Source organism: Pieris rapae, chromosome 14 (assembly GCF_905147795.1).
Source record: "Pieris rapae chromosome 14, ilPieRapa1.1, whole genome shotgun sequence".
Classification (NCBI taxonomy): Eukaryota; Metazoa; Arthropoda; class Insecta; order Lepidoptera; family Pieridae; genus Pieris; species Pieris rapae.
The window spans coordinates 3994086-4018834 of record NC_059522.1 but is presented as its reverse complement, the minus strand read 5'-3'; the positions used below and the strand labels follow the sequence as shown (position 1 = coordinate 4018834).

Genomic DNA, 24749 nt, shown 5'->3' with positions numbered 1-24749 from the left:
GATAACTCTGACCTTTTGCTCCAAGTTGAATCTAACTCATTGTTTTTAATGGCTAAGATAATAAACTCCACTTGTCCCTACTCTTCAAAGAGCTGCCCTTTCCGCTTGAACGTATTCAACGAAGAGCAATTCGAATGGACGACTACCAGCTGACTAATACCTGCAGCCGAGTTTCATCATCGGATGTTAAGGCATAATACTAAATACGTTCCACAACTGAGTGCTTCTTAAGGCAGTTTTTGCCGCGCTCCACTACTATCGAATGAGGGTCCTTCAAGAAAAGAGCATAAGTACCAATTCTTAAAAGACCGGCGACGCACTTGCGAGCCTTCTGAGAATGTAAGTGACCATAGGTGGCGGTATCTTAACATCAGATGAGCCTACTGCCGAGATACATAAACAAGTTGTTTTCATCCAAGTTACTGGAGAAAGCGCGACATGGACGTTTGATATAATTTCTTATCTATGTTCATTTCAATTTCGATTAAAATCTTCCCAAGACTATGCCATGATATCAATATCAAGCGCGAATCGAAGGTGTGAAATGTACTTGAAATCTCCCTGTCTGACACCTTGCTGAAGAAGAATAGTATTAGTGAATTGCTTTGTCTTACTGTAGCAGCGAAATGCTGTATTTTTTTTTTATATTACACTCTACACAGCTATCGCAGCTGCAGATATAGATTTTACAATATTTACTATATGCATGCATATTGAAGGCATTGGCCGTTCAAAGGTAACACAATTTTATTTATAGCAATAACACTGCGATGCTACTGGGTATGGTACGATGCATCCCTAAATTATGTTTTCTTTTAAATAAAATTGAGATTAGGATAGGTTTTTGTTAAAAACTACAAATTTGGTACATTCAGTACAAACAAACGTACAAATACAATTTATTTTTTTATGCCGACGGAATTTTTACGGACAGCTTAAAAATGCCCATTAATTATTTCCATCAAATGGCGTGTCAATACAAAAACATCGAACATTAAATTTAAAAGCTTTTAGATTACTAATTATAAATACAACTCTGAATTTGTTTAACAAATTAATTAGATTAGTAACTGTTTTTATAGATATATAGCGCCACAGCTTATAAGCGAAGCTTGCTTTTTATAGGATAATAACATAAAAAGAAGGACAGACGTTTTTTGGGGGCACACTCTTTCTGCATATTGAAAAATAAATCAAACATTACAAAATCCATATTGGAAAACACATTAAGATAAAATATTCTCAAATGTTAACACTAAATTGGATAATCTACTAAGTTATATTCTAAATCTACTAAAAACACTGTTGTGAGCCACAAAAATATTAATAAGCCTAAAAAGAATGTTTGGACTATACTTACTATTGACAGTATGTATTAAAAAAAAAGTTTAGAACATAACACTCGCCAACTTTTTTGCCGGTACATAAATAAAACTTTTGTAACGGAATTAAACACAAAACATTTTACATAAGTACATAGAGTGTTTTACAGCAATTGTAGACAGAGAGACTACCACCTAAAACTCTCTGAAACATGTATGTAAATAATGTAGGTAATTAATTCGCGTTCATATAGAAATTGTCGTACACAAAGACAATATAATATTAAAAATAACCATGAAACGTTTAATGACTTTCTATCAAATCTAATGCAAACCTTCGAAGTTTTTTATCGATTAAACTAAAAAGTCATGTAATATAATTAGTAAGGCAAGCCATCTTATATTATCATTAATAATCAAATACCTTAATAGAGAAATTGATCTATAAAGAAGCCTTTGAGAATCTATACAACCTTTATATTAGGCATGTTTCAAAATGACAAATGTAAATTTGTCACCTTTTAATTATATATAATCAAAATAGAATGTATCGAAAGAGGGAAACTTGTTTTAGTTGAATATTGATGAACATAATGACTCACAATACCCTTAAAAGTTTAGGGATGTGCCAGATCCATCATTGTGTGCAATGTGTTAGAAACCATAAATAAGTTATTTTTTCTAAAGTTTCATTTCTGGCGAATCTATTATTACTTATTTTTTTGTAGGAGCAAATAAAAAAAGAATTTGATTTTTAGATTAGATAGAGAAAATAAATAATTTTATGGTTTTATATATCGTATATATTATATAAAACCATAAAATTATTTATTTTCTCTATCTAATGTTGTAATAAAAGTGTAAGTATTTTCAGCCTCTATTTTATTTTATTCGTTGAATCAAACACGTGGCGCAATTTCTGTAATTTTGATAATTTTATGTAGCAGATTATTGGCTTTAACAAACGGTGTCTTCGTTGACAATAGTGACGTTGTCAGTACATAATTCCTCCTCGATCTTACTTTTTAGTTAATAGTTGTTTTTAAATATTTCCTTAATCATAGTTACCATAAAATATTTCCTAATTTAGGAATTATCCCATATCCCATTTTTTCCTTTCAATTTTATACTTAGTATTCAGACTTTCGTCTTTTCTGTAATTATTTCTGATAACTTTATTGTAATGATGTCTTATAAAAAAGTTACTCATGTTCTATTTGATTTGGATGGACTTTTGATTGGTAAGTTTTGAATTTAATACATTATTAACTTTGCGTTGGGCATTGTGGACATAAAGCGTACGTACATTTCATTCACAGATTCAGAAATCTTTTACACACAAGCATTTACAAATGTATGTGCAACATATGGTAAAACATTTACATGGGAATTGAAAAAGAGTCTATTGGGATTCCAAGGCCGGGAATGTGCGGAAAAAATAATTAAAGCATTGGACCTTCCACTTACAAAAGCGGATTTTACACGTGAATGTCAAGAACACTATAAAGTATTATTCCCTAATGTTGCACTAATGCCAGGTAAGTATATTCTAATTAAGAATTATTAAGTATATATATGTGAATATAAAGAGATATATTATTGATTATATGTAGAAAAACAGGATGATTTATCATTATAATCTTGTTAATTAATTTGTCATATTTGACCCTTATTTATTAAAAAAATGGTTTTTCAGGTGCTCAAAAACTGGTTGAACACTTAAGAAAGACTGGAGTTCCTATTGCACTTGCTACCAGCTCCAGTGATGAAAGTGTAAATATGAAAATGCAGAGTCATAAAGGATTTCTGGACAACTTCCACCACCTGACTATGGGCTCTTCTGACCCAGAAGTTAAACTTGGAAAGCCCGATCCATCTATATTTCTTGTATGTGCATCCAGATTCCCAAATAAACCAAGGCCTGAAGATGTAAGTACAGTAGATTTACTACACATAAAAGGTAATACAGACTTATGTTCTTTATTTACTTATGTTCTACAAAGAAAAGCATTTGTACATTGATACAATAGATAATTTCATGACATGGCTGGAAATGACATTAGTTTTTTTTGGCCAGCTAGGTAACTTTCAGAATATTAGGTTCTGACACATAAAAAACTTACAAACGGTTAATTGACTGATTTGCTTCAGCCAAAATTTTTGGATCTGTAAGGCTTACTTAGGTATTAGCTACTGCGCTTCATACATAGACACCCAGTCAGATATAAAATAGTATAAAAGTACTTTTATATGCATTTGTCTCACTCATAAATAAGACTGTTCTGGTTTCATTTATACAAACAGTAGTTTTCTAATGTAACACATTATTATATAATTTGGGAAAATAAAGAAATTAATTAATAAGAAAATATAATGTGTGCTATCTTTTTCAATTAAAACCATTTATAATGTGGTTTAAAATATTCATTTTTATTAAACAATATAAAATTTCTACACAAAACATCTTGAACAAGTACCACTATCTCATTTCTTCCTTTTAATTTTTTATTCAGTATTCTGACTGACTATATATTACTTGAAATGTTCAATTTTATAATTTGGTTACTAGTCATAATAATTTGACTGATTAATTAACTTTCAGTGTTTGGTGTTTGAGGATGCTGTTAATGGTGTGAAAGCAGCTCGTGCAGCAAACATGCAAGTTATTGTTGTTCCTGACCCTCGAATAGAAAAAGAGTTACTGAAAGACGCCACACTGGTACTAAATTCTTTAGAAGAATTTCAACCAGAGCTTTTTGGATTACCACCATTTCCAAAGTAATACATAAATGTCAGACATTTGTGTGAAAGTGGCATCTTTAATTATATATTTATATATACATTTAAAACTAGTCAACACCTTTATACAATTAGATTGTCATATGCAAGCTTAACTAGTCTGTGATATATCTCAAACATATTTTAACAAGATTTCTTAAATATGCTTTCCTATTGTATGACTACTTTTAAATATTTAGTGATTAAGAAAACAAAGTTGATACAATGAAACTGTCTTTTAAATGCTTTATGATACTGTAAATTTATGTATATATATATTTTTAAGAGTAATGTGTACTACAAAAATAATCCCTTTTCCTCTAGTCTTATGTTAAAATGTGGTTAACAATGTGTTTGTTTATTTACAATATTATGTATAAAACTAATGGTGACAAATACCATACCAAAATTAATAAAAATAAAGTTAAATGTTGTTAGCATAGCCCTGTACTTAAAACTGAAATGTTAAATTGTTCTTGTTACTTTTCAATAAAAGATTTATTTTGTTTTTTATATTTTTCATTATTATTTTACAACACAGCTAAAATATGTTTAAACAACATTACATGTTTATTCATGTTTGTAAAAAAAACAATGATAAAATTGTTTAATTATATTTGCACTTACTACTCATTTAATGGCGGGAGGCCAAAAAGTTCTGGTTTAAAATGCTCCATTGATTCAATGATCAGTGTAGCGTCAGAAGCCAATGAATGGTCCAGGCGAGAATCTGGTATTAATACAACTTGCATGCCAGCTGCAGTAGCAGCCTGTACCCCATTTAGTGAATCTTCGAAGACCAGACACTAAAAAGATGTAAATTCTTAGTAAGTTTTGAAGTGAAGGTTATCTTATACATATCAGTGTGGATATAATATTATTGTTATTGTTAGGTTTTTACTTTTAACATAAATAAAACATGATAGTTTTTTAGCGTTTAGGACAGCGCCATCTAGATAGTACTAGTGAAAATAAATGCATTGCTAGTCAAAATAAGTACATATTTACATGTTGAGGGTTGGGTTTCTCGGGAAACTTAGCAGCAGCCGTGTAAAATATATCGGGATGTGGTTTTCCTCGTTTCACATCCGGGTCTGAAGATCCCAATGTTTTGTAAGTAAATAAATCAAACAGTTCTTTGTGGTTCTTAGTTTTTAATTCATATGTTTCTTGGCTACTACTTGTAGCCAAACCTATTGGAATATTACATTTGCTTAAGTGCCTAATTAGTCTCTCGACTCCTGAAATAATGTTTAATGTTTGTAAAAAAAAATCTTAAAATGATAATATTATCATGCTTTTAATTTTATGTTTAGTTACATTACCTGGCAATACTGAACATAGTGGAAATAAATCGTTAAAAATTTTCCGTGTCTCAACTAAAAATTCATCTACGGACATGGGTAATTCCAGCGCCTCAATTATTGATTTTGCAAATTCCTTACTTTGCTGACCCATTATTTGACATTTTAGTTCAAACGTAAAATTTTTACCATACCGCGATGCAATTTCTTGAAAACCCAAAGTATAAAGATCTTCAGTGTCTAGAAACATTTAAATACATATAGTTAAAAATCATCAGAACTTTTGCAATAGTTTCGTTTTATTGAAATTGAAACTTACTTAATATCAATCCATCCATATCAAATAACACATGAGTAACAGGTTTCAACGTCATATTTCCTAAAATATTATTATAATGAAATGATCTACACGATCAAAATGGAAAAAACACTTGTTTAATTGCTACTACAGCTGATATATTATGACAATTTTGCGATGAACTATATAAATGCGATTACATAATCATGTTTGTAAAATGCGTATAAGGTGTTATAGGTTACAATCAAACTAATAATATAACAAGAATAAGTCTATATTGCCAACGTTTAACCTTGATTCATCACAGTTACATCTCTTATCTTATATACGACTAGTCACCAATATCTCTATCTAGTAAATGCTGTTTTAATTTATTTATATTTCGAAAAAAATAGTTTATAAAAGAAACTCAATCTATGACGGTGAGTTTAATGTGCGATTAAAAAACGAGTCTAGTTAAGACTATAAGATCATCAAGGTATCACTTATTCCACGTCATTTTATTCGAACCTGTGCCTACAGGTAGGGATGCCTATCCCTACTCATCGCCAAAGACAGACTGTCGTTACTTTTTTAAAAAAGCAAATCATTAAGCAATACTACAATATTTAAAGCAAATATAACAAATTAATTAGAAGTAGCCTGCCCAGCACTAATCCCAGGCTTTTTTATCAACTAGATATTCGCTAACTTTATAGTAAGCCTTTTTACACAGTTTTCTCTTCATACATTTATTAAAAGGCAGAGATAAAAGAGCCTCTGGGATTTTATTAAAGAAGAGTATCCCTTTTCCCAAAAAAAGAATTTCCTAACTATAAATAGACTAGTACGGGGAAATTGCAGCCTGCGTTTGTTCCGAGTATTGATATTGTGCGTATGTTCTATTTTAGTATACTTATCACAATTTTTGTAGACAAACATATAATAATATTTTCATAAATATATTGCGAGGGAAAGGTAAGTATATTAATTTCCTTGAATTTATCTCTCAGATATTCCCGACATATTAAATTAAAGATTGCATGAATAGCTCTCTTCGTGCAATAAATTTTGACAATTGATTGATTTTATCCAGTACTTTCATGAAGGCCATGAGGCTGTAGACCCGGTGACCTGGTGAACGCGGTCTTGTAACTTGTATATATGTATCATAAAATTATTAAAATAACGGAAAAACGCAACCGGACTATAATTTGATTGGTAAATATTGAATGAACTTCAATGCCAGAATTAAAAAAATGCAATGTTATACATCTGTGAAGTAAAGTGGCATAATCTGTGCGTCTAATAACAAAAAAGATTTTTGTTTATGGTTTGTTTGTAGTTTGTACTTTGTTGATTATTTTATCGAGATGTTGTGGTTCTGAAATCTAGATATTTGTTCTGAAGATTATTTGTTGCTATTGAATTTAAAAATCATTAAAAATTTATTTCTCATCACTTTCCATTGTAAACACACTTAAAGCCATTTAAAATGGCAATAGTCTAGGACATCTGAGTTATAAATTATTTTGTTGTAAATGTCGAAATCGTGTAAGTTTGGACAGTTTCGTTTCTTGTGCTTAGAATGGAGGGTCCTGGAATGAGTTTATTTAAAGGTGCTGCAAGCATTCACATAAATAATAGTGCTCAGGATAGGCTAGAAGAACAAGAAGAACTTGAAGATCAAAAAAGGCGGGATGCAGAGGTAAACATAAGGAAATCTACTCTTTTTCGCGTAAACTCCTAGATAAACAAACAAGTTTTATTTTTAATATTATTATTTACAGTTAAAACATAAACTTGCGAATGCTTTTGATGATCTTCAAGATGACGACGAAGCCAGCTCTGTAAACAGTAGCGGAAACTGCACCTTGGACCATACAAATGCAAATAGTTAGTTTTATATAGTAGATATTCATTGAAGTCTGATTGCTTTCTTTCATGCACGCTGTTCTCACGCGATCCAAATCTATTAATTTTCCTTATCTAATTATTTTTTTCTATTCCCTATCTCAATCTGGGTTAAGGTTTACAATTCAATAAATAATAAATATACTAACCTAACCTTACTGAACTAGATAATCGTTTTTTGGACAGTTAGACTTGTACATACTCAGTATAATCAAATTCAAGGTATTGAATTGTAAACCCAACCCAACTTGTATTTTTTCATGCCGGGTAATTAACTTGAATCTGTTATATATTTCAGATAAACATTATGCAACAGACAACAAATACGGAACAGGCCTCTTACCCACATATACTGAATCTATTAACACATTTAAAGAAGGCATGCCTCTGTCTCATTCAACAAAATTATATTGCGATACACCAAAAAGTCACCATATACAACATATGAGGAACCAAGATGAGCCAGTAAAACTTCAGTATAGTCCCTATGGTGCAGGTGATGCACAAAATCATTATTATCCACAAGAGAGAGGTAAATAATACACTACACTATTATGAAATATATGGACTATGTAAAATACTCTAATAATTTATTTTAACTTTCAGAACATCTGAATGGCTATGGGACAGGACAAGGGTATAATAAAAATTATGAACAACTTAAAGTTATGTATGAAGTAAGTTTTATGGAAAAATATTTTTCAGTATAGCTTATATATCATTGTATCTATTATATGCTAGAGCTAAGCCGGGCTTTGTCTCTTGGGTAAGTAGGTAAAGAATAATACTTTAATGCCTCTAATTATAAAAAGTATATTCTACCACATAGAATATAATCATATTATAGATAGGGAATAATGCTTCTTATTTGAAACAATAAAGCAGTGGTGACCTAATGGCTTGAGGGTGCAAGTCTCAAGCCCAAGGTCATATTTTTGAATCCTGGTTTGGCACCATTGGTTTTTCTTTCTAAGTGCACCACAATGCCCTTGTTTGTTTAAAGAAGACATTGCTAGGAATTTGGATGTGTCAGGCACACAGAGAAAGCTCAGCAAAGCACATCACCTATGATTTATATGTATTAAAAAATGATCATGATACAGAAATCAAAGCAAAGACAAAAGGTTGTGCTGTTTTTTTCTTTTAGTTTTGAAATGTAAAAAATATAACAGATAAATCTAATAATTAGAATAGAGAAATATTGTTTTTTTTTTTACATAAATTTCAAATTTATTTAGGGTAGAGTGAAAGAGTTAGAGCAATATGCGGCACAAATGAAGAACTTAGACAATGAAGTAGACAGTTTACGAGGTCGCTTAGAAGCTGCCATACATGACAAAGATAAAGCTGAATTCTCTTTGCAAGAGGCACATACATTACTTGGTATGTTGTTTACTTATTGTTAACAATTTAATACATTATGGTCTGAATGTTATTAAATAAACAGTGGAATTAATATTTAGTTAAGTAATATAATATATTTGTGTCTATATATCTTCACGAATTTTTATAATAATATGTACCCATCCAAAGACAAAATCAATGAACAAGTAAATAAATTTAAAGACATACCTCAATTTTATGATATAACACAAGAGTCATACTTAAAACTTAATTACATACTACACTGCTTTTACTGAACTATGTAAACCCTTATTATGAGTTTGTGCTGAGCATGTTTTGGAATCCAGTCATGGCGAAACAATACTAGTTTTAGTTTTACATAGTAAAATACGCAATGTAGAACTGATGGGTTTCTTCTTAATAGCATAGCATAATTATTTAAATTAAAAATATATATATAAAGAACAAATTGTCTAATGGAATGATATATTATATTATGGCGCAGTAAAGTAGTCAGAGGTAAATCAGAGAGTTAATTGAATATCTAGACAGTTAATTAAAAGTCGATATTCAATCAATCTAGCTAGCATTTTGATTTAAATAAAGCAGCGTGGAAAACGTTTAGCTATCTGTCGGACCGAAAGCCAGCGTGTTTATTAATAATGTTAAACAAGATTAAAGTCTTTTTTTTGGCAAACGTGGGTTTGTTATGCGAGTTGTTTTTTCTTTTAAGTTCTGGTCTTTGGTAAATTATTATCTTTTTGTACAATTATTGTAAACATGTTGTCGACTGCGCAATGATTATTTCGATCTTTAATGAACTGTCTAGAGATTAAATTTACTCTCTGATTTAACAACTTTACAGCGACATATATTACCACAGAAGAATTGTAATCAAGTCACCCACAACACAGGGGCTGATGTCGCTTACGTTAGATCAGTTTTGTTATGAACAAAGCTTTATTATTATTAACTTCCCTAAATGATGAATGTATTAGCTAGATTTTTTACATACTATATATACATGTGGGAAACAAACGTCTTGATGTAATATTTTTTTATTTGAATTCACCTTGGATCAATAAGATTCAGTAGGCAGCCATTCCAGGCTTCACTCGCTTCTTAATAAAGAATATAAATTTTCCAGCATCAAGTAAGCATAAGACAATAGAGTTAGAACAGCAAGTGGGAACTTTAACACAGAAATTGATAGAAAGTGATGAAGATAAGGAGCAATTAAGGCTAGAGCTCCGGTCAGCGAATATTGGCTTACAGGAGATACAACAGAGGTTGCATACTATGAAGGTAATTAAAAAAAAATACTCGGGATTTTAAATTCCTACTATCATAATGTAATGTGCTTATGTTTATAATTGTGTTTTTAATATTGATTTCATTTAAAGAAAACACTTTTTTACCGGATTGAAGCTATGTATTATTGTATAGTGTATGTATAACAGAGAAGATGGCCTAAAATTATCAAACATCCAATAATGTCCAAATTAAAATCTCAATACAAATAATCCGCGAAAATGGAGGACACCGAGAGCAATTTCTGCTTTATATTTTAGTCGATACAAACTCCAGGGAAATAAATACAGATAATACAACTTTTTCTACAGCTATGATACTTTTTTGACATTCAACACCTTTTCTTCTGTAAAGTACGTGAAACGTCGGATAAATTTAAAATTATGTCAAATAATTATAAGTTTACAACAATATATAGCATCAATCCGGTAAAAAAGTGTTTTTTTTTAATGTGTAAAAGCTATGTTAATAAAAGACTATACAATATTGATTACATGCTTAAGTTTTTGTATGTTTTTTACATATTTTCGTACGTACCAAGTATACAGGTACTATAACTATAGATTTAATATTAAAATAACAAATAAACCGGTCTAATTGCACTCTTTTAACTAAAGTACCGTTTCATCTCTTTCAGTCAAATTGGGTTTACTCTGTGATGAAAAGAGATGTACTGTAGTAATAACAGCACTTGTACTAATTGCACTTTTTATGAATAAGGGGACTTGTTACAACAAATATTATTAAAAGATATATATTATAAACTAGGTGACAAAAAGCAAACGTTTTTTTGCCATGTTTTTGTACCAAAAAAAATTGTGTTTTGTGCGAAAATTTAGGGTTGCATGTATTTTTGTATAGTGTATCGTAAAAAAATAAAAACGAAAAATTTTGTCTAAAAAATAAATAAAAAAATTTAGGGGTGGACCATCCTTAACATTTAGGGGGATGAAAATAGATGTTGTTCGATTCTCAGACCTACCCAATACGCACACAAAATTTCATGAGAATCGGTCGAGCCGTTTCGGAGGAGTTCGGTTACTAACACCGTGACACAAGAATTTTATATATAAGATTTTAATGAATATACATTTACATAATTTTTATTTACTATTTCTGTATTATCAATACCTTAAAATTATCTTGATAGGTGGCGCACACGCACGATACGGACGCATTGTTCAGAGAACAACAAGACAGGTACCACATTTAAATTTTAAATACTAATTAAACGTTACTGCTGTGGTTCAGTAGAAGTGAAAATATAATTTATTCAGTTTGAATTCCGGAAATACACATCTCTAATATGTGATTGTTATAGTTTATATTGTAAAATTTTTGAGACATTCATTCATTTGGAAAAGAAAATTGTTAATGCTTTCTATTTTAAATTCATATGATGAAATCGTCTTTGTATACGCCGTGCGCGTTAAGCACTGATCCACAAAGATCTTACTGTAATGTTCTAAAATATATTTTGGTTACTTATTTACAGATATAGAGAAGAAATGGATAGACTGCAAAATGATTTGATGAAGGCAAAGAGTAGACTTGATGAAAAGGTATTATAAGATTTTTAAATAAAAGTTTGATAAAAATCAGTATCAAATTACCTTAACTTACTTAAAAAAATATTTATTATATAAAAAAATATAAAGATGATTCTAGTTGCCCCTTCCAAAAGATTGTGTCGTGTCGAGAAGAGTGGGCAAGAAACTCCAGACTTTTTCTTTTCAAATAAAATTTACATATTTATTTAAAATATATTCTTTACAAAAAAAATATATAATTGGTCCGATTCCATTGTTTAAAAGTACCTCATGTTTTATCTCTTTCCATCGCAAAGTAAACATAATATGACAGAAAGAGACGAATGAGTTATTACGTAGATTATTTGGTATTTTGAATTAAAATTTTAATGACCTATTCATTAAATGTGCTTCAATTTATACATATAGGTTTAAAGAATTTTATTAAAAATAAATATTAAGTTGTTCGTAAATTAGAAAACTAATTACAAAGAACATATAAAATTTCAGAATAAAACTAGGTATAATAAACGAATAATTCTTTTTTCTTCATTTGTACCCGTAATGTATTTAATGAATGCATTTTTTAATATTAGAAGGTAGTTAATATTTTTCATACATCTGGGTAGGTAAGTAAAACCATTTTTACCAATTGAACAATTGGTGTTTTCTAGGATAGAGAGATAAAACACCTGGAGAAAAAATGTATGGAACGGGATAGAGAAAAAGAAGAGATTTTAATAGAGAAAGGTGGTACTATAAATCGGCTGGCCAACGAATTAGAAGCGGCACAGACTAGATTGGTCAGTGGGGAGACGGCGCGGTTAAAGGAAAAAGTCAGTCAATTGACTACGGAAAGGAATTCTTCAAGGGAACAGGTTAAAGAGCTTGGGGTGAGTTGCTTTTTTAAAAAAAATAATAATAACAAACATAGTCTTACCACTGAGTGGCCTGAAGTCCCCATTGGCAAAAGTCGAGAATTTGTAGATATCCTTAGAGGTCAGAATAATTTCGTTAGCGCGAATCAGGATATGACGTCATTGTAGTCGCTTGTGGCAACAAACTGTAGGCGTCGCTTCAGTCTTGTCTTTTATTTACAGCAAGTAAAAGAAAATTGTAATAAAATGTCTTAATCACAATTTTGCTATGGAATATGAATGGCATTGGTAATACTAATAAAACTGCGGTTCAAGACAGTATACCGATTCCAAATGGCTAGAAACGTTCTCTTTATATGTATATATTATTTATGTGTAAATTTTGTCATATTTATCTAATCTATCAGTATTTTTAAGAATGCATGTGTACAATTCGCGTTTAAGAAAACAAGACGTAGGGCTAGGTATTCCCTCAAAAACGGATTTGGGCAGACGAGAGTCCATGCTGTCTCCATTATTAGTCTTACTCTAAGAACTTATAAATAATAGCGGACCCGTCGCTGGAGATACGAATTAGATTTTTTTTTAAATTGGTACCGCCATTTAGGAGGGGCTTAGGTTTTCTCTATATACATAAAATTCTCGGCTCGACCGATTCTTCTGAAATTTATTATGCATATTCAGTAGGTCTGAAATCGGCTACAATCTTTTGAACCCCTAAGCTAGCTAAAGTCCAATGTTTTTTTAGACATTTTTTTTTGTTTTTATTTTTTTATAATACGGCATACAAAAATACTTACAACCCATAATTTTCACCCGTCTACAATTTACCACTATTTTTTATTTGTTAGTTAAAAGCTTATGACATGAACTCTCATATAGATAAAAATTCACGGAACAACCTAAAAAGTTTTTTTTTCCGGAAAACTGAACATTCTCTGGGGTAGCATAGCAAAAGGTTCCATTTTGTATGTAAAAAGGTAGGCTAGGCACAGAGAACCGAAGTTCGCCGGGGTATAATATATACATATATATATATTTTATAAAGATATAAAGAAAAGTTTGCTGTGTCGTAGGCTCTCTGCACACTGAAGAGTCTCTTTAATTTGACATACTTATAATTACAGTTATTTCTATGAAGAAGAGCAATGTACATGTTTAAAATAAACTTTTCAGACCAAACTCGAGGTAACAGCTCAGGAATTAGTACTCTGTCGTAACAAACTAACTGGATGTCAGCGAGAATATGAAAATTGGCGATCAACACTCAATCAAATTCTACATGAAGTGTTGCCAGATAATAGTTTTAATATTGGTGAGTATATTTATATATGTATTAGCAGTGTTGACTCCAGCGTGCTACTGACATCCGAGACGTTGTAGCTCCGACCGTCTGCCACCAATGGTCTTCAAAGACTGGCTCGTATGGTGCAAAAGCATCGTTAGGAAACCGGCATGACGCAAATGCAAATATCGATGACATGTGTCGGTCACACTAATCTAGTTGTCTATGAAATAAAAATGAATCTGAGGCAAGATCGATATTGGGTTGTAAGGCCATTTGACTGCATGGATTTTTGTTTACATTTGTAAAGTAATTCATACCGATAAACCGAAATTAGTTAGTATCAATCGTGACCTGTATAATACTTGTATTTCCTTTTTTTTATATTGCATCGCTATTCGCTATTCATGAATCCGTTTTAGTTTTTAGTAAGTTATTATTCTATTTTTTGTTTTTCTTTAGATAACGGTTCTATATATAAATATTTTTTTATGTAATATTTGGTTAAGCACTTCTTGCACTCATCTTTTTAGTTTTTCTACTAAGGTTTCCTGGAAGAGATCGTTTATAAGCGATAAGGCCGTTGCTACCCTTTTAATTTTTATGTATTGTGTATTAGTGTTTTGTTTTATTATAAGTATTGCAACGAAGTGTGAATAAATAAATATGGTCTGAGTTTACATACTTTACATATTTCTTTTTCAACTATTTTGCTATATTTTTTTTAGTCAATCTAGATTCAAGTCAAACAAATTGTTCTAGGCGATTCACCGTCACCGGGAAAACTTGCAACCTTAAAGGAAGTATTGAGTCGATATAAACAGCAAATACAGAAGGTTGGACAACTTCAAGAGGAAATTAATAAGAGGTATTCTTCTGCAATGGGGTTTTATATTAAAATAAATTTAGTAAATTATATTGAATAAGAAATATAAAATTATGCACATTCTCATTAATGTAAATTATGTCATAAATTTATCGTATATTAATTTATTGAGATTATTTATTTTAAATTATTTATTGCATTTTTGGGAAGATTTTAACAGAATGAAAATTATGATTACAATAAAATAGAAACAATACTAATTAAAAATCTCCACCCATAGATAAACCATAAAGATTTTAATATAATTACTTGTTTATATTGCTACATTGTACTTATAACTGGAAATTCACGGGTCATTCACCTCAATATTGAGTCAGAATTTAGTAATTTTAAAAAGATGTATTTTCAAATAATTAATTTAGGAAAGAAAATTGTTTTCGTGTATAAACATATTTAAATATACAATAATTATTATGTAACCAGGGAAAGAAGATTAGAACAACACAGAAAGCAAGAGTCTGAGTTGCGTTCTAAATTAGAAGAACAAAAAGGTATAGAGTTGCAACTCAATTCAAGAATAGCGGTTCTACAGAATAAATTGGAATTACTTGGAACACATTCGGACAGTGAATTAGTGGAGACGTACAGACAACAAAATGAAATTCTCAGGAAAGAGATGGAAGATTTCAAGAGCGAGATGAAAAGTGTGAGTTATATATTGGTTTCTTATTGTGAAATTTTTGTAAGAAACTTATTGATTAAAAAATTAATACATCGTCTAGCGTATTGACCTTGTGTGTGATAGAACAAACAATACTGAAACTCCTTAAAAAGGAGTCTAAAGAAATAATTTTAGGGATTAATACATAGAGTAAGTGGTTTATAGTTAAAAGTATTCTGAGTAGACTAAACGCGGAAAAAAATAATGATATATTCTTGATTAAAATAATTGTCTGTTTAAATATTTATTTTCATTGACAATATTAAAAAAATATAGGTCAACAAAAAAAGGACAAAAAAAGTTGGAGAAGAAAATGTTTATTGGTTATGTAATATGTAATATGTAACTAAATCATTACTTAAGGGCCGTTCAAGTATTAACTGCAATTAATCCCCTTCTCTTGTCAGCAAAAGAAAGCTCTCAAAAATAATAGCACATAAAGAATTATTTTTTTATAAGAATCATCGACAATGCATTTTGTTTTCAAGCATAGACAATGTGTGGGTAATATGTGAAAAAAGTAAATAATTACTGTTGACGTAATCACCAAATAGGAAAATCAAAGTCTTTAATTTCTTAATTCTTACAGATTGAAATAAAATACACCGAACTGGAAATGGACTACGAGAAGTTGAAAATTGAGCGAGGCAGCAGGGCGTCACTAGCGCAGGAAGCGAATGCGGATTTATTAAGGGAATTGGAAAACTATAGCGCACAGCTAAAAGACACGCTCAAAGAAAATGGCGAATTGAAAACATTGTATCTTCAAGTAAGTGCGACTCCACAGAGCATAGCAAAAGACATACAAATCGAATAAACAAAACTTGATTTCTAAAATGTTGTTAACATATTATTTATTCTAATATATTCGATAAGCAGTTACCGGTCTGGCTTAAAAAGTTTTGTTGATTTAAATTTTTAGGCTTTTCAATTGTCATAATGTTCTGTGCTCTATGTATAAAACATTGTTGAATCTGTGTGTATTAAATGTTACAATACTTTTACGTCATAAGTTCCACAGTAAACCTATTATTATATGCATAGTTTTAAATGGTTTAATAGTTGTATGATGGTGGTATTCTGGCAATGTGAGTGTCCATGGGCGACGGTATCACTTAATACTAGATGAGACACACAACACAATATAAATGTGGGAACTACGAATGCAATACTTTTAACAATTGTGTTTTTTACTCATATCAGAAAATACACGAATCATAAAAAATAAAATTATTGTATTAATTTTTAATTAATATTTTTAGGTATGCAGTTCCCGCGATTCCGTCTCACGAGAACTGAAAGACGTACGAACAAACATGCAAAAAGAAAGAGATGACTTCAGGAAGCAAGAGAAAGAGTACATAGAGCGGATAGAAAGAGAGAAAAAGCAAGCCGAAAAATTGGCAGGAGATTTAACTAGTTCAAGGGAAGAGATAGAAAGAGCTAATAAGAGAATATCGGAGTTGCAAAAGGAGTTCACGGATAAGCAAAAAGAGTTTACTGATAAGTTGAATAAATACTTGGAAGGTAAGATTTTGATAGATTACATCATCTAAGAAGGCATCTTCAAATAGGTAGTTCTTGAAACAAATTGTTTCGCCAGGAAACGAAGCAATAGGTCTTCATATTAATACAAAGTCAGGTGTTGCATAGATGTATGGGTTTTATAAATATTATTTCTTAATTAACAGATATGTAAAATAAAACAATTTGAACATTATTAACTATGTTTATTACACATGTAAATGTCTGGATACCAATAACTACTACTAATCTAATCGGTTTACCATTGTGATGAAATTATGGGTGTCTGACGAATGGTCATACTTAATTTCCAAGAAAAATATCAACAAGAATACACTTATAAATTTTAAAGGTGCTTGTATGGTAATTATTAATCTAATCGAATTGGAATATATATATATATATGTATCAAGATTGTGTGTGGAAGTCACAGGCTACAAAATACAGTTTGCACTACATCAAGACATGGGACATATGCTTTCTATGTCACCTGTTAATATTAAGCCTTTATTTATTTCCAACCTTTAAAATATATAATATTAACAAAACAATACAAATATATACATACACAAGATGGGTTGACAACTCATGTTGGGTATGGGCCTCCTACAATTATGATATCATCCAGACCATTTTTGACCAGCATTTTTTCAGTCTACCTTTTAACACTAAAACCGCTAGCGCCAGGCCTTATAGTCCCTTTTTTAATTCACCAATTCCCATGGTTGATGGAAATAATAACTGGTTATAGTTGGAAAAAATATGTAACCTCATTGGAGCAAATAAAAGATTAGCTTTTTTTTTAATTTTATTTCCAGATGAAAAGTCCTCTATGCGTAAAGAAATAAAGAACTGTCTTCAATGCGAGACTCAGCTAAAACAAATTAAGTACTTGGAGGAGCAACTTAATAGGTGTAATGTTAAATTAGGTAAGATTTTTTATTAATTACCTAAATTATAATTGTTTTTTTTTATAAATAATCATTAATTTTTTTTAATAAATGCAGTGTTTGGGCAATTCTAATCTGTTCGTGCTTTCATTGTCAAATCATTTATGTCGTATTTCGAATTTTACTCTTGTTTAAATTTTTGTTATAGTCGGATTAAATTTTAGATATAAAATTTAAGACGAAAAGTAGTTTATATTTTTTTTATTTAAGTAAAAACAATTTTTATTTGTAATTTGTATGTTTGCCATAATCGTCATTGATTTTATAAGAGATAATATATTGTCACTTGCTACCTCATAATGACTTCTAATAAACCTAAGCACTAAATAAAACAATTTTTTTTTCTTTAAAGTTGTCAAAAAATGTTCTATAAAACGTCCCTGAAAGTTTCAGGAATACCAATAATACTAAAATAAATAAATACTATTTAGTAAGTAAATCGTCACACATAAAAACCTACGTGCGTACATACGTAGTAATATTGTTCTAATATTCATGGTAACTCTTTTTTTATTATTGTGCATTTGGGTTTGTTAATTTTTATAGTCTACCTAAACAAATAAATATAAATAAATCTACTAACATTAAATTCATTTAAATTATAAACAGTACCGACAAATTCGAAAGAACATTTTTTTAGCGGCCCAAGAAAGCAACGACGCTCTCATGAAGGAATTGAAAGCTAATGCGGAGGTTTTCAAAAATTACATAATGGATAGGTTCAAGAAGATTCAGGATCAGAGAAATGTTGGAACTAGCACTCATGACGGCGACACAGATTCTGGTACTGAGGAAGTACTGCCTCAGGACGATATGGCTGCTGAGGTAAAAAAAAAACAGATTTTTAGATTTTATTTTCATAGTTATTTGATTGTAGGTCTGGTGTTATTTAGGTTTAGAATCTTCTAGGTCTCTCTCTTCATAGGCAATAGATGGTTAACCTGATACACGTCGTTGAGGTTTTTGGGTCTAAGGTATGCCATGCACGGTTTTGGCACTATGTTCTTCATCAACCTACGAGCGAGTATTAAATGCGTACATTGGTACACAGCCGGGGATCGAACCTACGACCTCAGAGTCGCACGTTCAAGCTAGACCAACATTAAGCAGTGATATAAGTATGACTCCCGTATGTCGAAGGTGATTATGAATTTGACATAATGGAGAGTAGCTTTAACCCTAAGCCATAATTTGGAATAATCTCTTTGATAATTTTATTTATAGACTAGATGTTATCTCAGGGGCGCATTGGATCCCGGTAGGTTTCTGTATGTCACCGGAATATAAGAAAATCCGCAAACGAAAGTTTATAAATTGCTAGTAAATTTCTAAATGAGAGTTAAATTGTATTATTTCACGCCCACCTAATGTAAGCTTTTAGAAATCTTACGAATGGATATCCGTTAGTTTTTAAATTTACCACGAACGTCGCGTAGATTTGGGCGTAAAATAATACAATTTATCTCTCATTTAGAATCATAGTACGAAAGTTTATAAATTTACTAGGAAATTAATAGACTTGCTGATTTTATTATATTCCGGTGAATACACAAATAGTGTACATAGAAATACATAGGTCTTATAGGTCTTACGCTTTGTGAGGAGAGACATCGTTAATGGCATGTCTTATACTATAAATATTGTGTTATTAATTGATTAAAATAACCTTTATACGGCATTATCATTCAGATATATATATATATATAACATTTCAGACAGCACTTATGATGAAAGAGAAGGCAATACGCGACCAAATTGCCGAGAAATTCACGTTAGAAATGAAAACAGTTGAGATGAATTGTGCGAGGCGTGTGAAAGAGATAGAAGACGAACAAATGTCAACTGTCACAAAATTAAAAGAATTGTTGGAAAGGAAGGCGAAGGAGGTTGATACGTTGAAGGAATTTATACTTTCCGAGCGCGGGAAAGTTACGCAGATATTGGAATCAAAGGAAAATGAGATTTCGGTGCTTATAAAGGAGCATAATGAGTTGCAAGCGGAGTGTCAGAGGGTGAAAGATGACATCATTGAATGGAAGCAAAGGGCAGAGAGGTATAAGGAGAGGTTGTCGAGATTAGGTAAGTTTTCTTTACCCAACCGAAGTTTTATTTTACATTTAGGTATAAAAACAGAAAACAGATTGATTACATACATACATTTATTACACACTAAACAACATTTGAAAATCTGATATATCTCTACACAGATTTTTTTTTTAAAGTAAACTGTCCCTTTTAACCACAGCATAAACACAATTTGACAGAAAGAGACTAAATAACACTATCACTATATAATCTAGTTATCTGAGACTTATACTTTAAAAAAATGTCATAATGTTGTTGATAAACTCACAATGCTTATGTTCACGTAAAAAGCTTGAATTATATATATATGTATATATATTTTATTACTAAAATGATAAAATACAAACAAACGAAAATTTTTAATTCCAATTTCCTCATGTGGATTTTGGCGAGAATGTCTGTGGCCTCTTTAACCATAGTCGTTAATTTTTAAGGTAATTAATATATCACACACAAAAAACTATCGCCACGGTTCACTTTTGTAAAACTCGTATTAAATTTGTTTAGTTTAAAAAAAACTGAGACAGCCGCCCGGGACTTTACAATAAATAAGTTATTTATTCATATTTTACATTACTTATAGGAATAGAAATTAAAAAAAAAACTAATAAATAGGCACATGATTTATATAAACACAAACTATTTTATATGAGTACATAAATAAATTACTATGATTTAAAAGACGCAGAAACTACTAGGGACGTTTTCCTGTAGAGATGTGTTAAATAAAAAATATTACCTAATGGTAAATCAACCTTTAATAAGTAATGTTTCAACGTTTTAGGCTCAATGGAGGATATTATGAAGAAAGAAAGAGAAGACATGAAATTGAAAAGCAGTTCATCCGTTAAGGAGTGTCAGAGTTTGCGAACGAAGTTAATGGAATTGCAATCTCAGTGTACACAGTTGGAACAGAAGTTAAATAAATTACAAAATGAATATCAAATAATTCAGGAGAAATACAAAAACGCTAAAAAGACTGTCTATACTTATAAGGTAAGGGATAATTTCTAATTAAATAAGCCTTATCATAAGTATTATCATGAACAAGAATAATAATCTCCGAGGCTTGTGGCTTTTAATCCTTTCTCATTTGTTTACTTTCGCCTACGGTGAATAAATTAAAATACGTGTCCTTGTCTATAAAAGAAAATATAAAAACAGATGATGGTTAAATTTGATGATTTTACGATGACAAAACTCGCTAATCCTAACCTATACTCTGATTTTTATTACGTAGAATTCTGACATTTCATAAGTGTTGCGACTAAAAAAATTCTCTGCCGAAAAAGGGACAGATTTTACCCATTTGAGGGCAATAAAAAAAAATACTATGATTTTTTTATATTTTAAATACAAAAATGTTACCTATACGAAGATAACAAATATTTCAATATATCGAATTAACTTATTTTATTTTATTCTTTAGCTGGCATCACTGCCTATTAATTCCAGGTTTAGTAAACCTTTAAAAAAAATGTTTACTCGTGCTTTTTTTTACTGTTTGTGATGAAAAGGGACGTAACTATCACTCGCCATAAAACCAATTTTAAAGTGTAGCACCGCACTTAATAAAATGTAACATTCACTAACAAAAAAATGTATACGTATAGACTCAGATGTTCAGACTTGTACTGAGATTGAAAATTGTGCCCCGCCAAAAAGGTTTGTAATCTCTGACATTTCAAAAATGATATTTGCAGAATTCTAGAAATTTTTGGAATTTAAAAAAAGAGAATAATACAAATCACTGATAATATCTCAAATCTCAATTAACTATCTTCTTTAACATAAATATGATAATGGTGTCAGACATTAATTGCATTACTATACATTATTTTAAGTCCTACAAGGCTGATTATATCCTCAACTAGCGACCCGCCCCGGCTTCGCACGGGTGCAATACTAAATACACTACAGAAAATCTGTGAACGATGTATATAAAAATGTGGGTTACCCATAAGAGATAGACATATACCATCAAGGACTTTTCTGTTGACCTTTTCAATGTGTACAATACTTAGTGCATTATTTTGATAAAACTCGTAGGCCTGCGTTTGCAATGTAAGCGGAAAAAATGTAATTATTTACGACATCACATTAGAAACCTCAAAAATAATAGTACTTCTCCACTATTTAATGGATGTTTTTATACCTATAAACCTTCCTCTTGAATCACTTTATCTATTAAAAAAAAACCTTATAAAAATATTTAAGCATACAAAGGGACATAGGGATACAGAAAGCGACTTTGTTTTATAATATGTAGTCATATAACATACGTTTTTAACAGTTTTGAGGCATTTATCGGCAACTGTAATAACAATAGTTTAATTAGACAACAGAGGAGCATTTACAATATTAGCTCTGTATAATATCGTATAACAGGTTCTCATCCACTTTCCAAGTGGTAAAAGGCTCCCCCACTCTTCTTCATTTACTTTCAATGCGACGTCGTTAATTTCCTATCAAGTTTGTGTAGTCATCCTCTACTACGCTTTCCTTAACGTGTAACTCATATTTATAGGATTACATGGGAAAGAAAGACGAGCACATAAATAGTGAAATGAGCAGGATTCAAGACGAGTACAGGAAGATTTTCGTGAAGTTGCAGAACCAAATCAATTACTTGATGACAAAGGTACATGAAGAGAGACGCGGTTCGAAATCGCAGTATCAGGAATATGATGTAAGTATAATCTGTGGTTTAGGTATCTTTACTACCTAAATACATACATAACATTGATCAGAAATGAAAAATAAAAGAAATGCATTATAATAAAAAAGTATATTATATATTCCGAAACTCCTTGATTTTAATATATTTTCACTTCAGTATGTCTCGGAGTACGGTGTGCTTATTGGCAAAGGCCTGCTCTTTCAGTTTGTCCTCCCATCTTTTGCGTTCTCGGCCTTTTCTTCGTTTTCCTTTTCTATTCCTTTCAGTCAATATTTTGTTCAATTTTTATGGGAGTTCCGAAGCATATGACCCTTCCATCTCCATTTAATTTGGTCTATCTTATATAGAATGACATTCCACCTGTTTCTTTATATAAAAAAGCATTGAAAAGCTAAAAAATATATATTCAGAGTTAGTAACTAGACTATTTTTAAAAAGTAAAGTAAACGGCTATAAGGCTTTATTGAACACGAGTTTTGTCTTTGAGTTATGCGAGTATATTATAAGCTTATAAACAATATCTTTAAAGCAAATAAAGAAATATGTCTTTCCCAACCCGTCTTACATTTAAGTCATTTTAAATTTCTTCAACTTTTTATTATTATTAATTTGCGTTAAAAAATTTATTGTACGTGAACGATGTCATCATGTCACTGATGTGAATCATTCTTGACCTAACTTTTAAATTACTAATAAAAAAAATTATTAGTATTAATGTTGTGTTTTCAGTGCACGGAGAAAATTAAGAAGCTAAACGAAGATTTCGCTCGACTCACCCAAAAAAATTTCAACGGTCCAGACCTCAATCAGTGACTTCTAGCGGAATATTACTATGCATATCAAGTATACGACATACACAGAAAAACTCTTGCAAAGAAAAAAACATTTCAACACAAAGATATAAAGATGGTAATTCAATTACCAAACAAACATTAAACTCTCGATTCTTCGCGATTCTAATAGTGGTAAAGAGTTTTGAAATATTTTGTATCAAAATAAAGTTCATTTTTGCGTATATGTAAGTAATTCAGTCTAATTACTATCTTAACTAAAGTAGTGTCGTCTCTTTCTGTCAAATTATTTTTATGCTGCGATTGAAAGAGGCAACTAAAATAAGGGGGTACGTCCACATCTTCAGGACGGGAAGCATGTATAGTCTTCATGAAATCGGTTACGAAAGATAAGCAGTACTTGCTAAATATAACTTCTTCGTGGTAATAAGGTCGTTTTTTAATGAAAATGGTGCGTTAATATTTAAATTTTTTAACGTAATAATGATGAAATCCGAACTAGCTGGAAATTGACATTCCAAAGTACAAAAACATTAGTGATCTCTATATTTATTATAAGAATATTTGTGAACTTAATAGCGAAACCTCACAACTTTTTTGTACTTAAAATTTTACTATAGAAATTGAGAACTGGCAGTAAATGTAAAATTAGAAGCATTTAAATACATTAAATTTCTTTTTTTTTCACGTTCATAAATGTACATTAATGTACATAATAGTTACAAAAAAAGAACTAACACAAAAACCATTACGATTGAAAAAACTTTCATCAGATGACATATTATTGTTAAGTAACAAATGAGTGTACTTATATTTTCTAAACAAAAATAATAAATTCAAATCCAAAAATGGTAATATAATGTACACTTATGAACGTGATAAAAAGAAATTTAATGTATTTAAATGCTTCTAATTTTACATTTACTGCCAGTTGTCAAATCAAGGGCGTAGAACGTAAGAGAAGAACTGGCAATAAACTCTCCGCCACTCTTTTTAATTGCCAAGTTTTTTGTTCTTATGCTTACAAGACTGTGGCAGGCCGCTTGTTAATAAAATACAATTTAATGGAAATAAAATTTCTCTTAATCATGAAGTACGTAATTCTACGATCGGGCGAAATCTTAAAGCAATTGTTTTTGGGGTTTCATGGTGCGTATGTGTCTATGAATGACTTTTACTACTTGCCCCGGTGACGAATATTGTTTCCTATGAAAACTGAGGCTTTAACAC

The 24749-nt window shown here is 30.5% G+C and overlaps 3 protein-coding genes across 4 annotated transcripts; 2 read left to right on the top strand and 1 right to left on the bottom strand.

Annotated features, from left to right (window-relative positions):
• Positions 1–2209: 2209 nt before the first annotated feature.
• Positions 2210–4613, top strand: LOC111004370 (pseudouridine-5'-phosphatase-like). Its single transcript, XM_022275375.2, has 4 exons — positions 2210–2563; positions 2642–2860; positions 3019–3251; positions 3925–4613. Exons 1-4 carry the CDS (start codon positions 2506–2508, stop codon positions 4102–4104), a joined length of 690 nt encoding a protein of 229 aa, XP_022131067.2. The 5' UTR covers positions 2210–2505; the 3' UTR covers positions 4105–4613.
• On the bottom strand, positions 3887–6142 carry LOC111004369 (pseudouridine-5'-phosphatase). Of its 2 annotated transcripts, XM_045631125.1 has the most exons (6): positions 5995–6142; positions 5724–5783; positions 5426–5644; positions 5109–5341; positions 4728–4906; positions 3887–4003 (listed from the first exon to the last, which is right to left on the bottom strand). In XM_045631125.1, coding segments are annotated over exons 1-6 (702 nt in total). In that variant the 5' UTR covers positions 6005–6142; the 3' UTR covers positions 3887–4002. The 2 variants fall into 2 exon arrangements, with proteins under 2 accessions (XP_045487081.1, XP_022131066.1); XM_022275374.2 differs by lacking the exon at positions 3887–4003 and having other exon boundaries at positions 4559–4906; positions 5995–6141.
• Positions 6143–7033: 891 nt separating this feature from the next.
• Positions 7034–24395, top strand: LOC111004375 (repetitive organellar protein). The gene is made up of 20 exons (XM_022275380.2): positions 7034–7389; positions 7472–7577; positions 7894–8127; positions 8202–8272; positions 8834–8978; positions 10087–10244; positions 11401–11450; positions 11746–11812; positions 12454–12672; positions 13834–13972; positions 14705–14810; positions 15252–15474; positions 16079–16258; positions 16752–17016; positions 17832–17942; positions 18604–18788; positions 19679–20042; positions 20833–21044; positions 22576–22737; positions 23458–24395. The coding sequence occupies exons 1-20, from the start codon at positions 7270–7272 to the stop codon at positions 23539–23541; spliced, it is 3201 nt and encodes a 1066-aa protein (XP_022131072.2). The 5' UTR covers positions 7034–7269; the 3' UTR covers positions 23542–24395.
• The last annotated feature ends 354 nt before the right edge of the window (positions 24396–24749 follow it).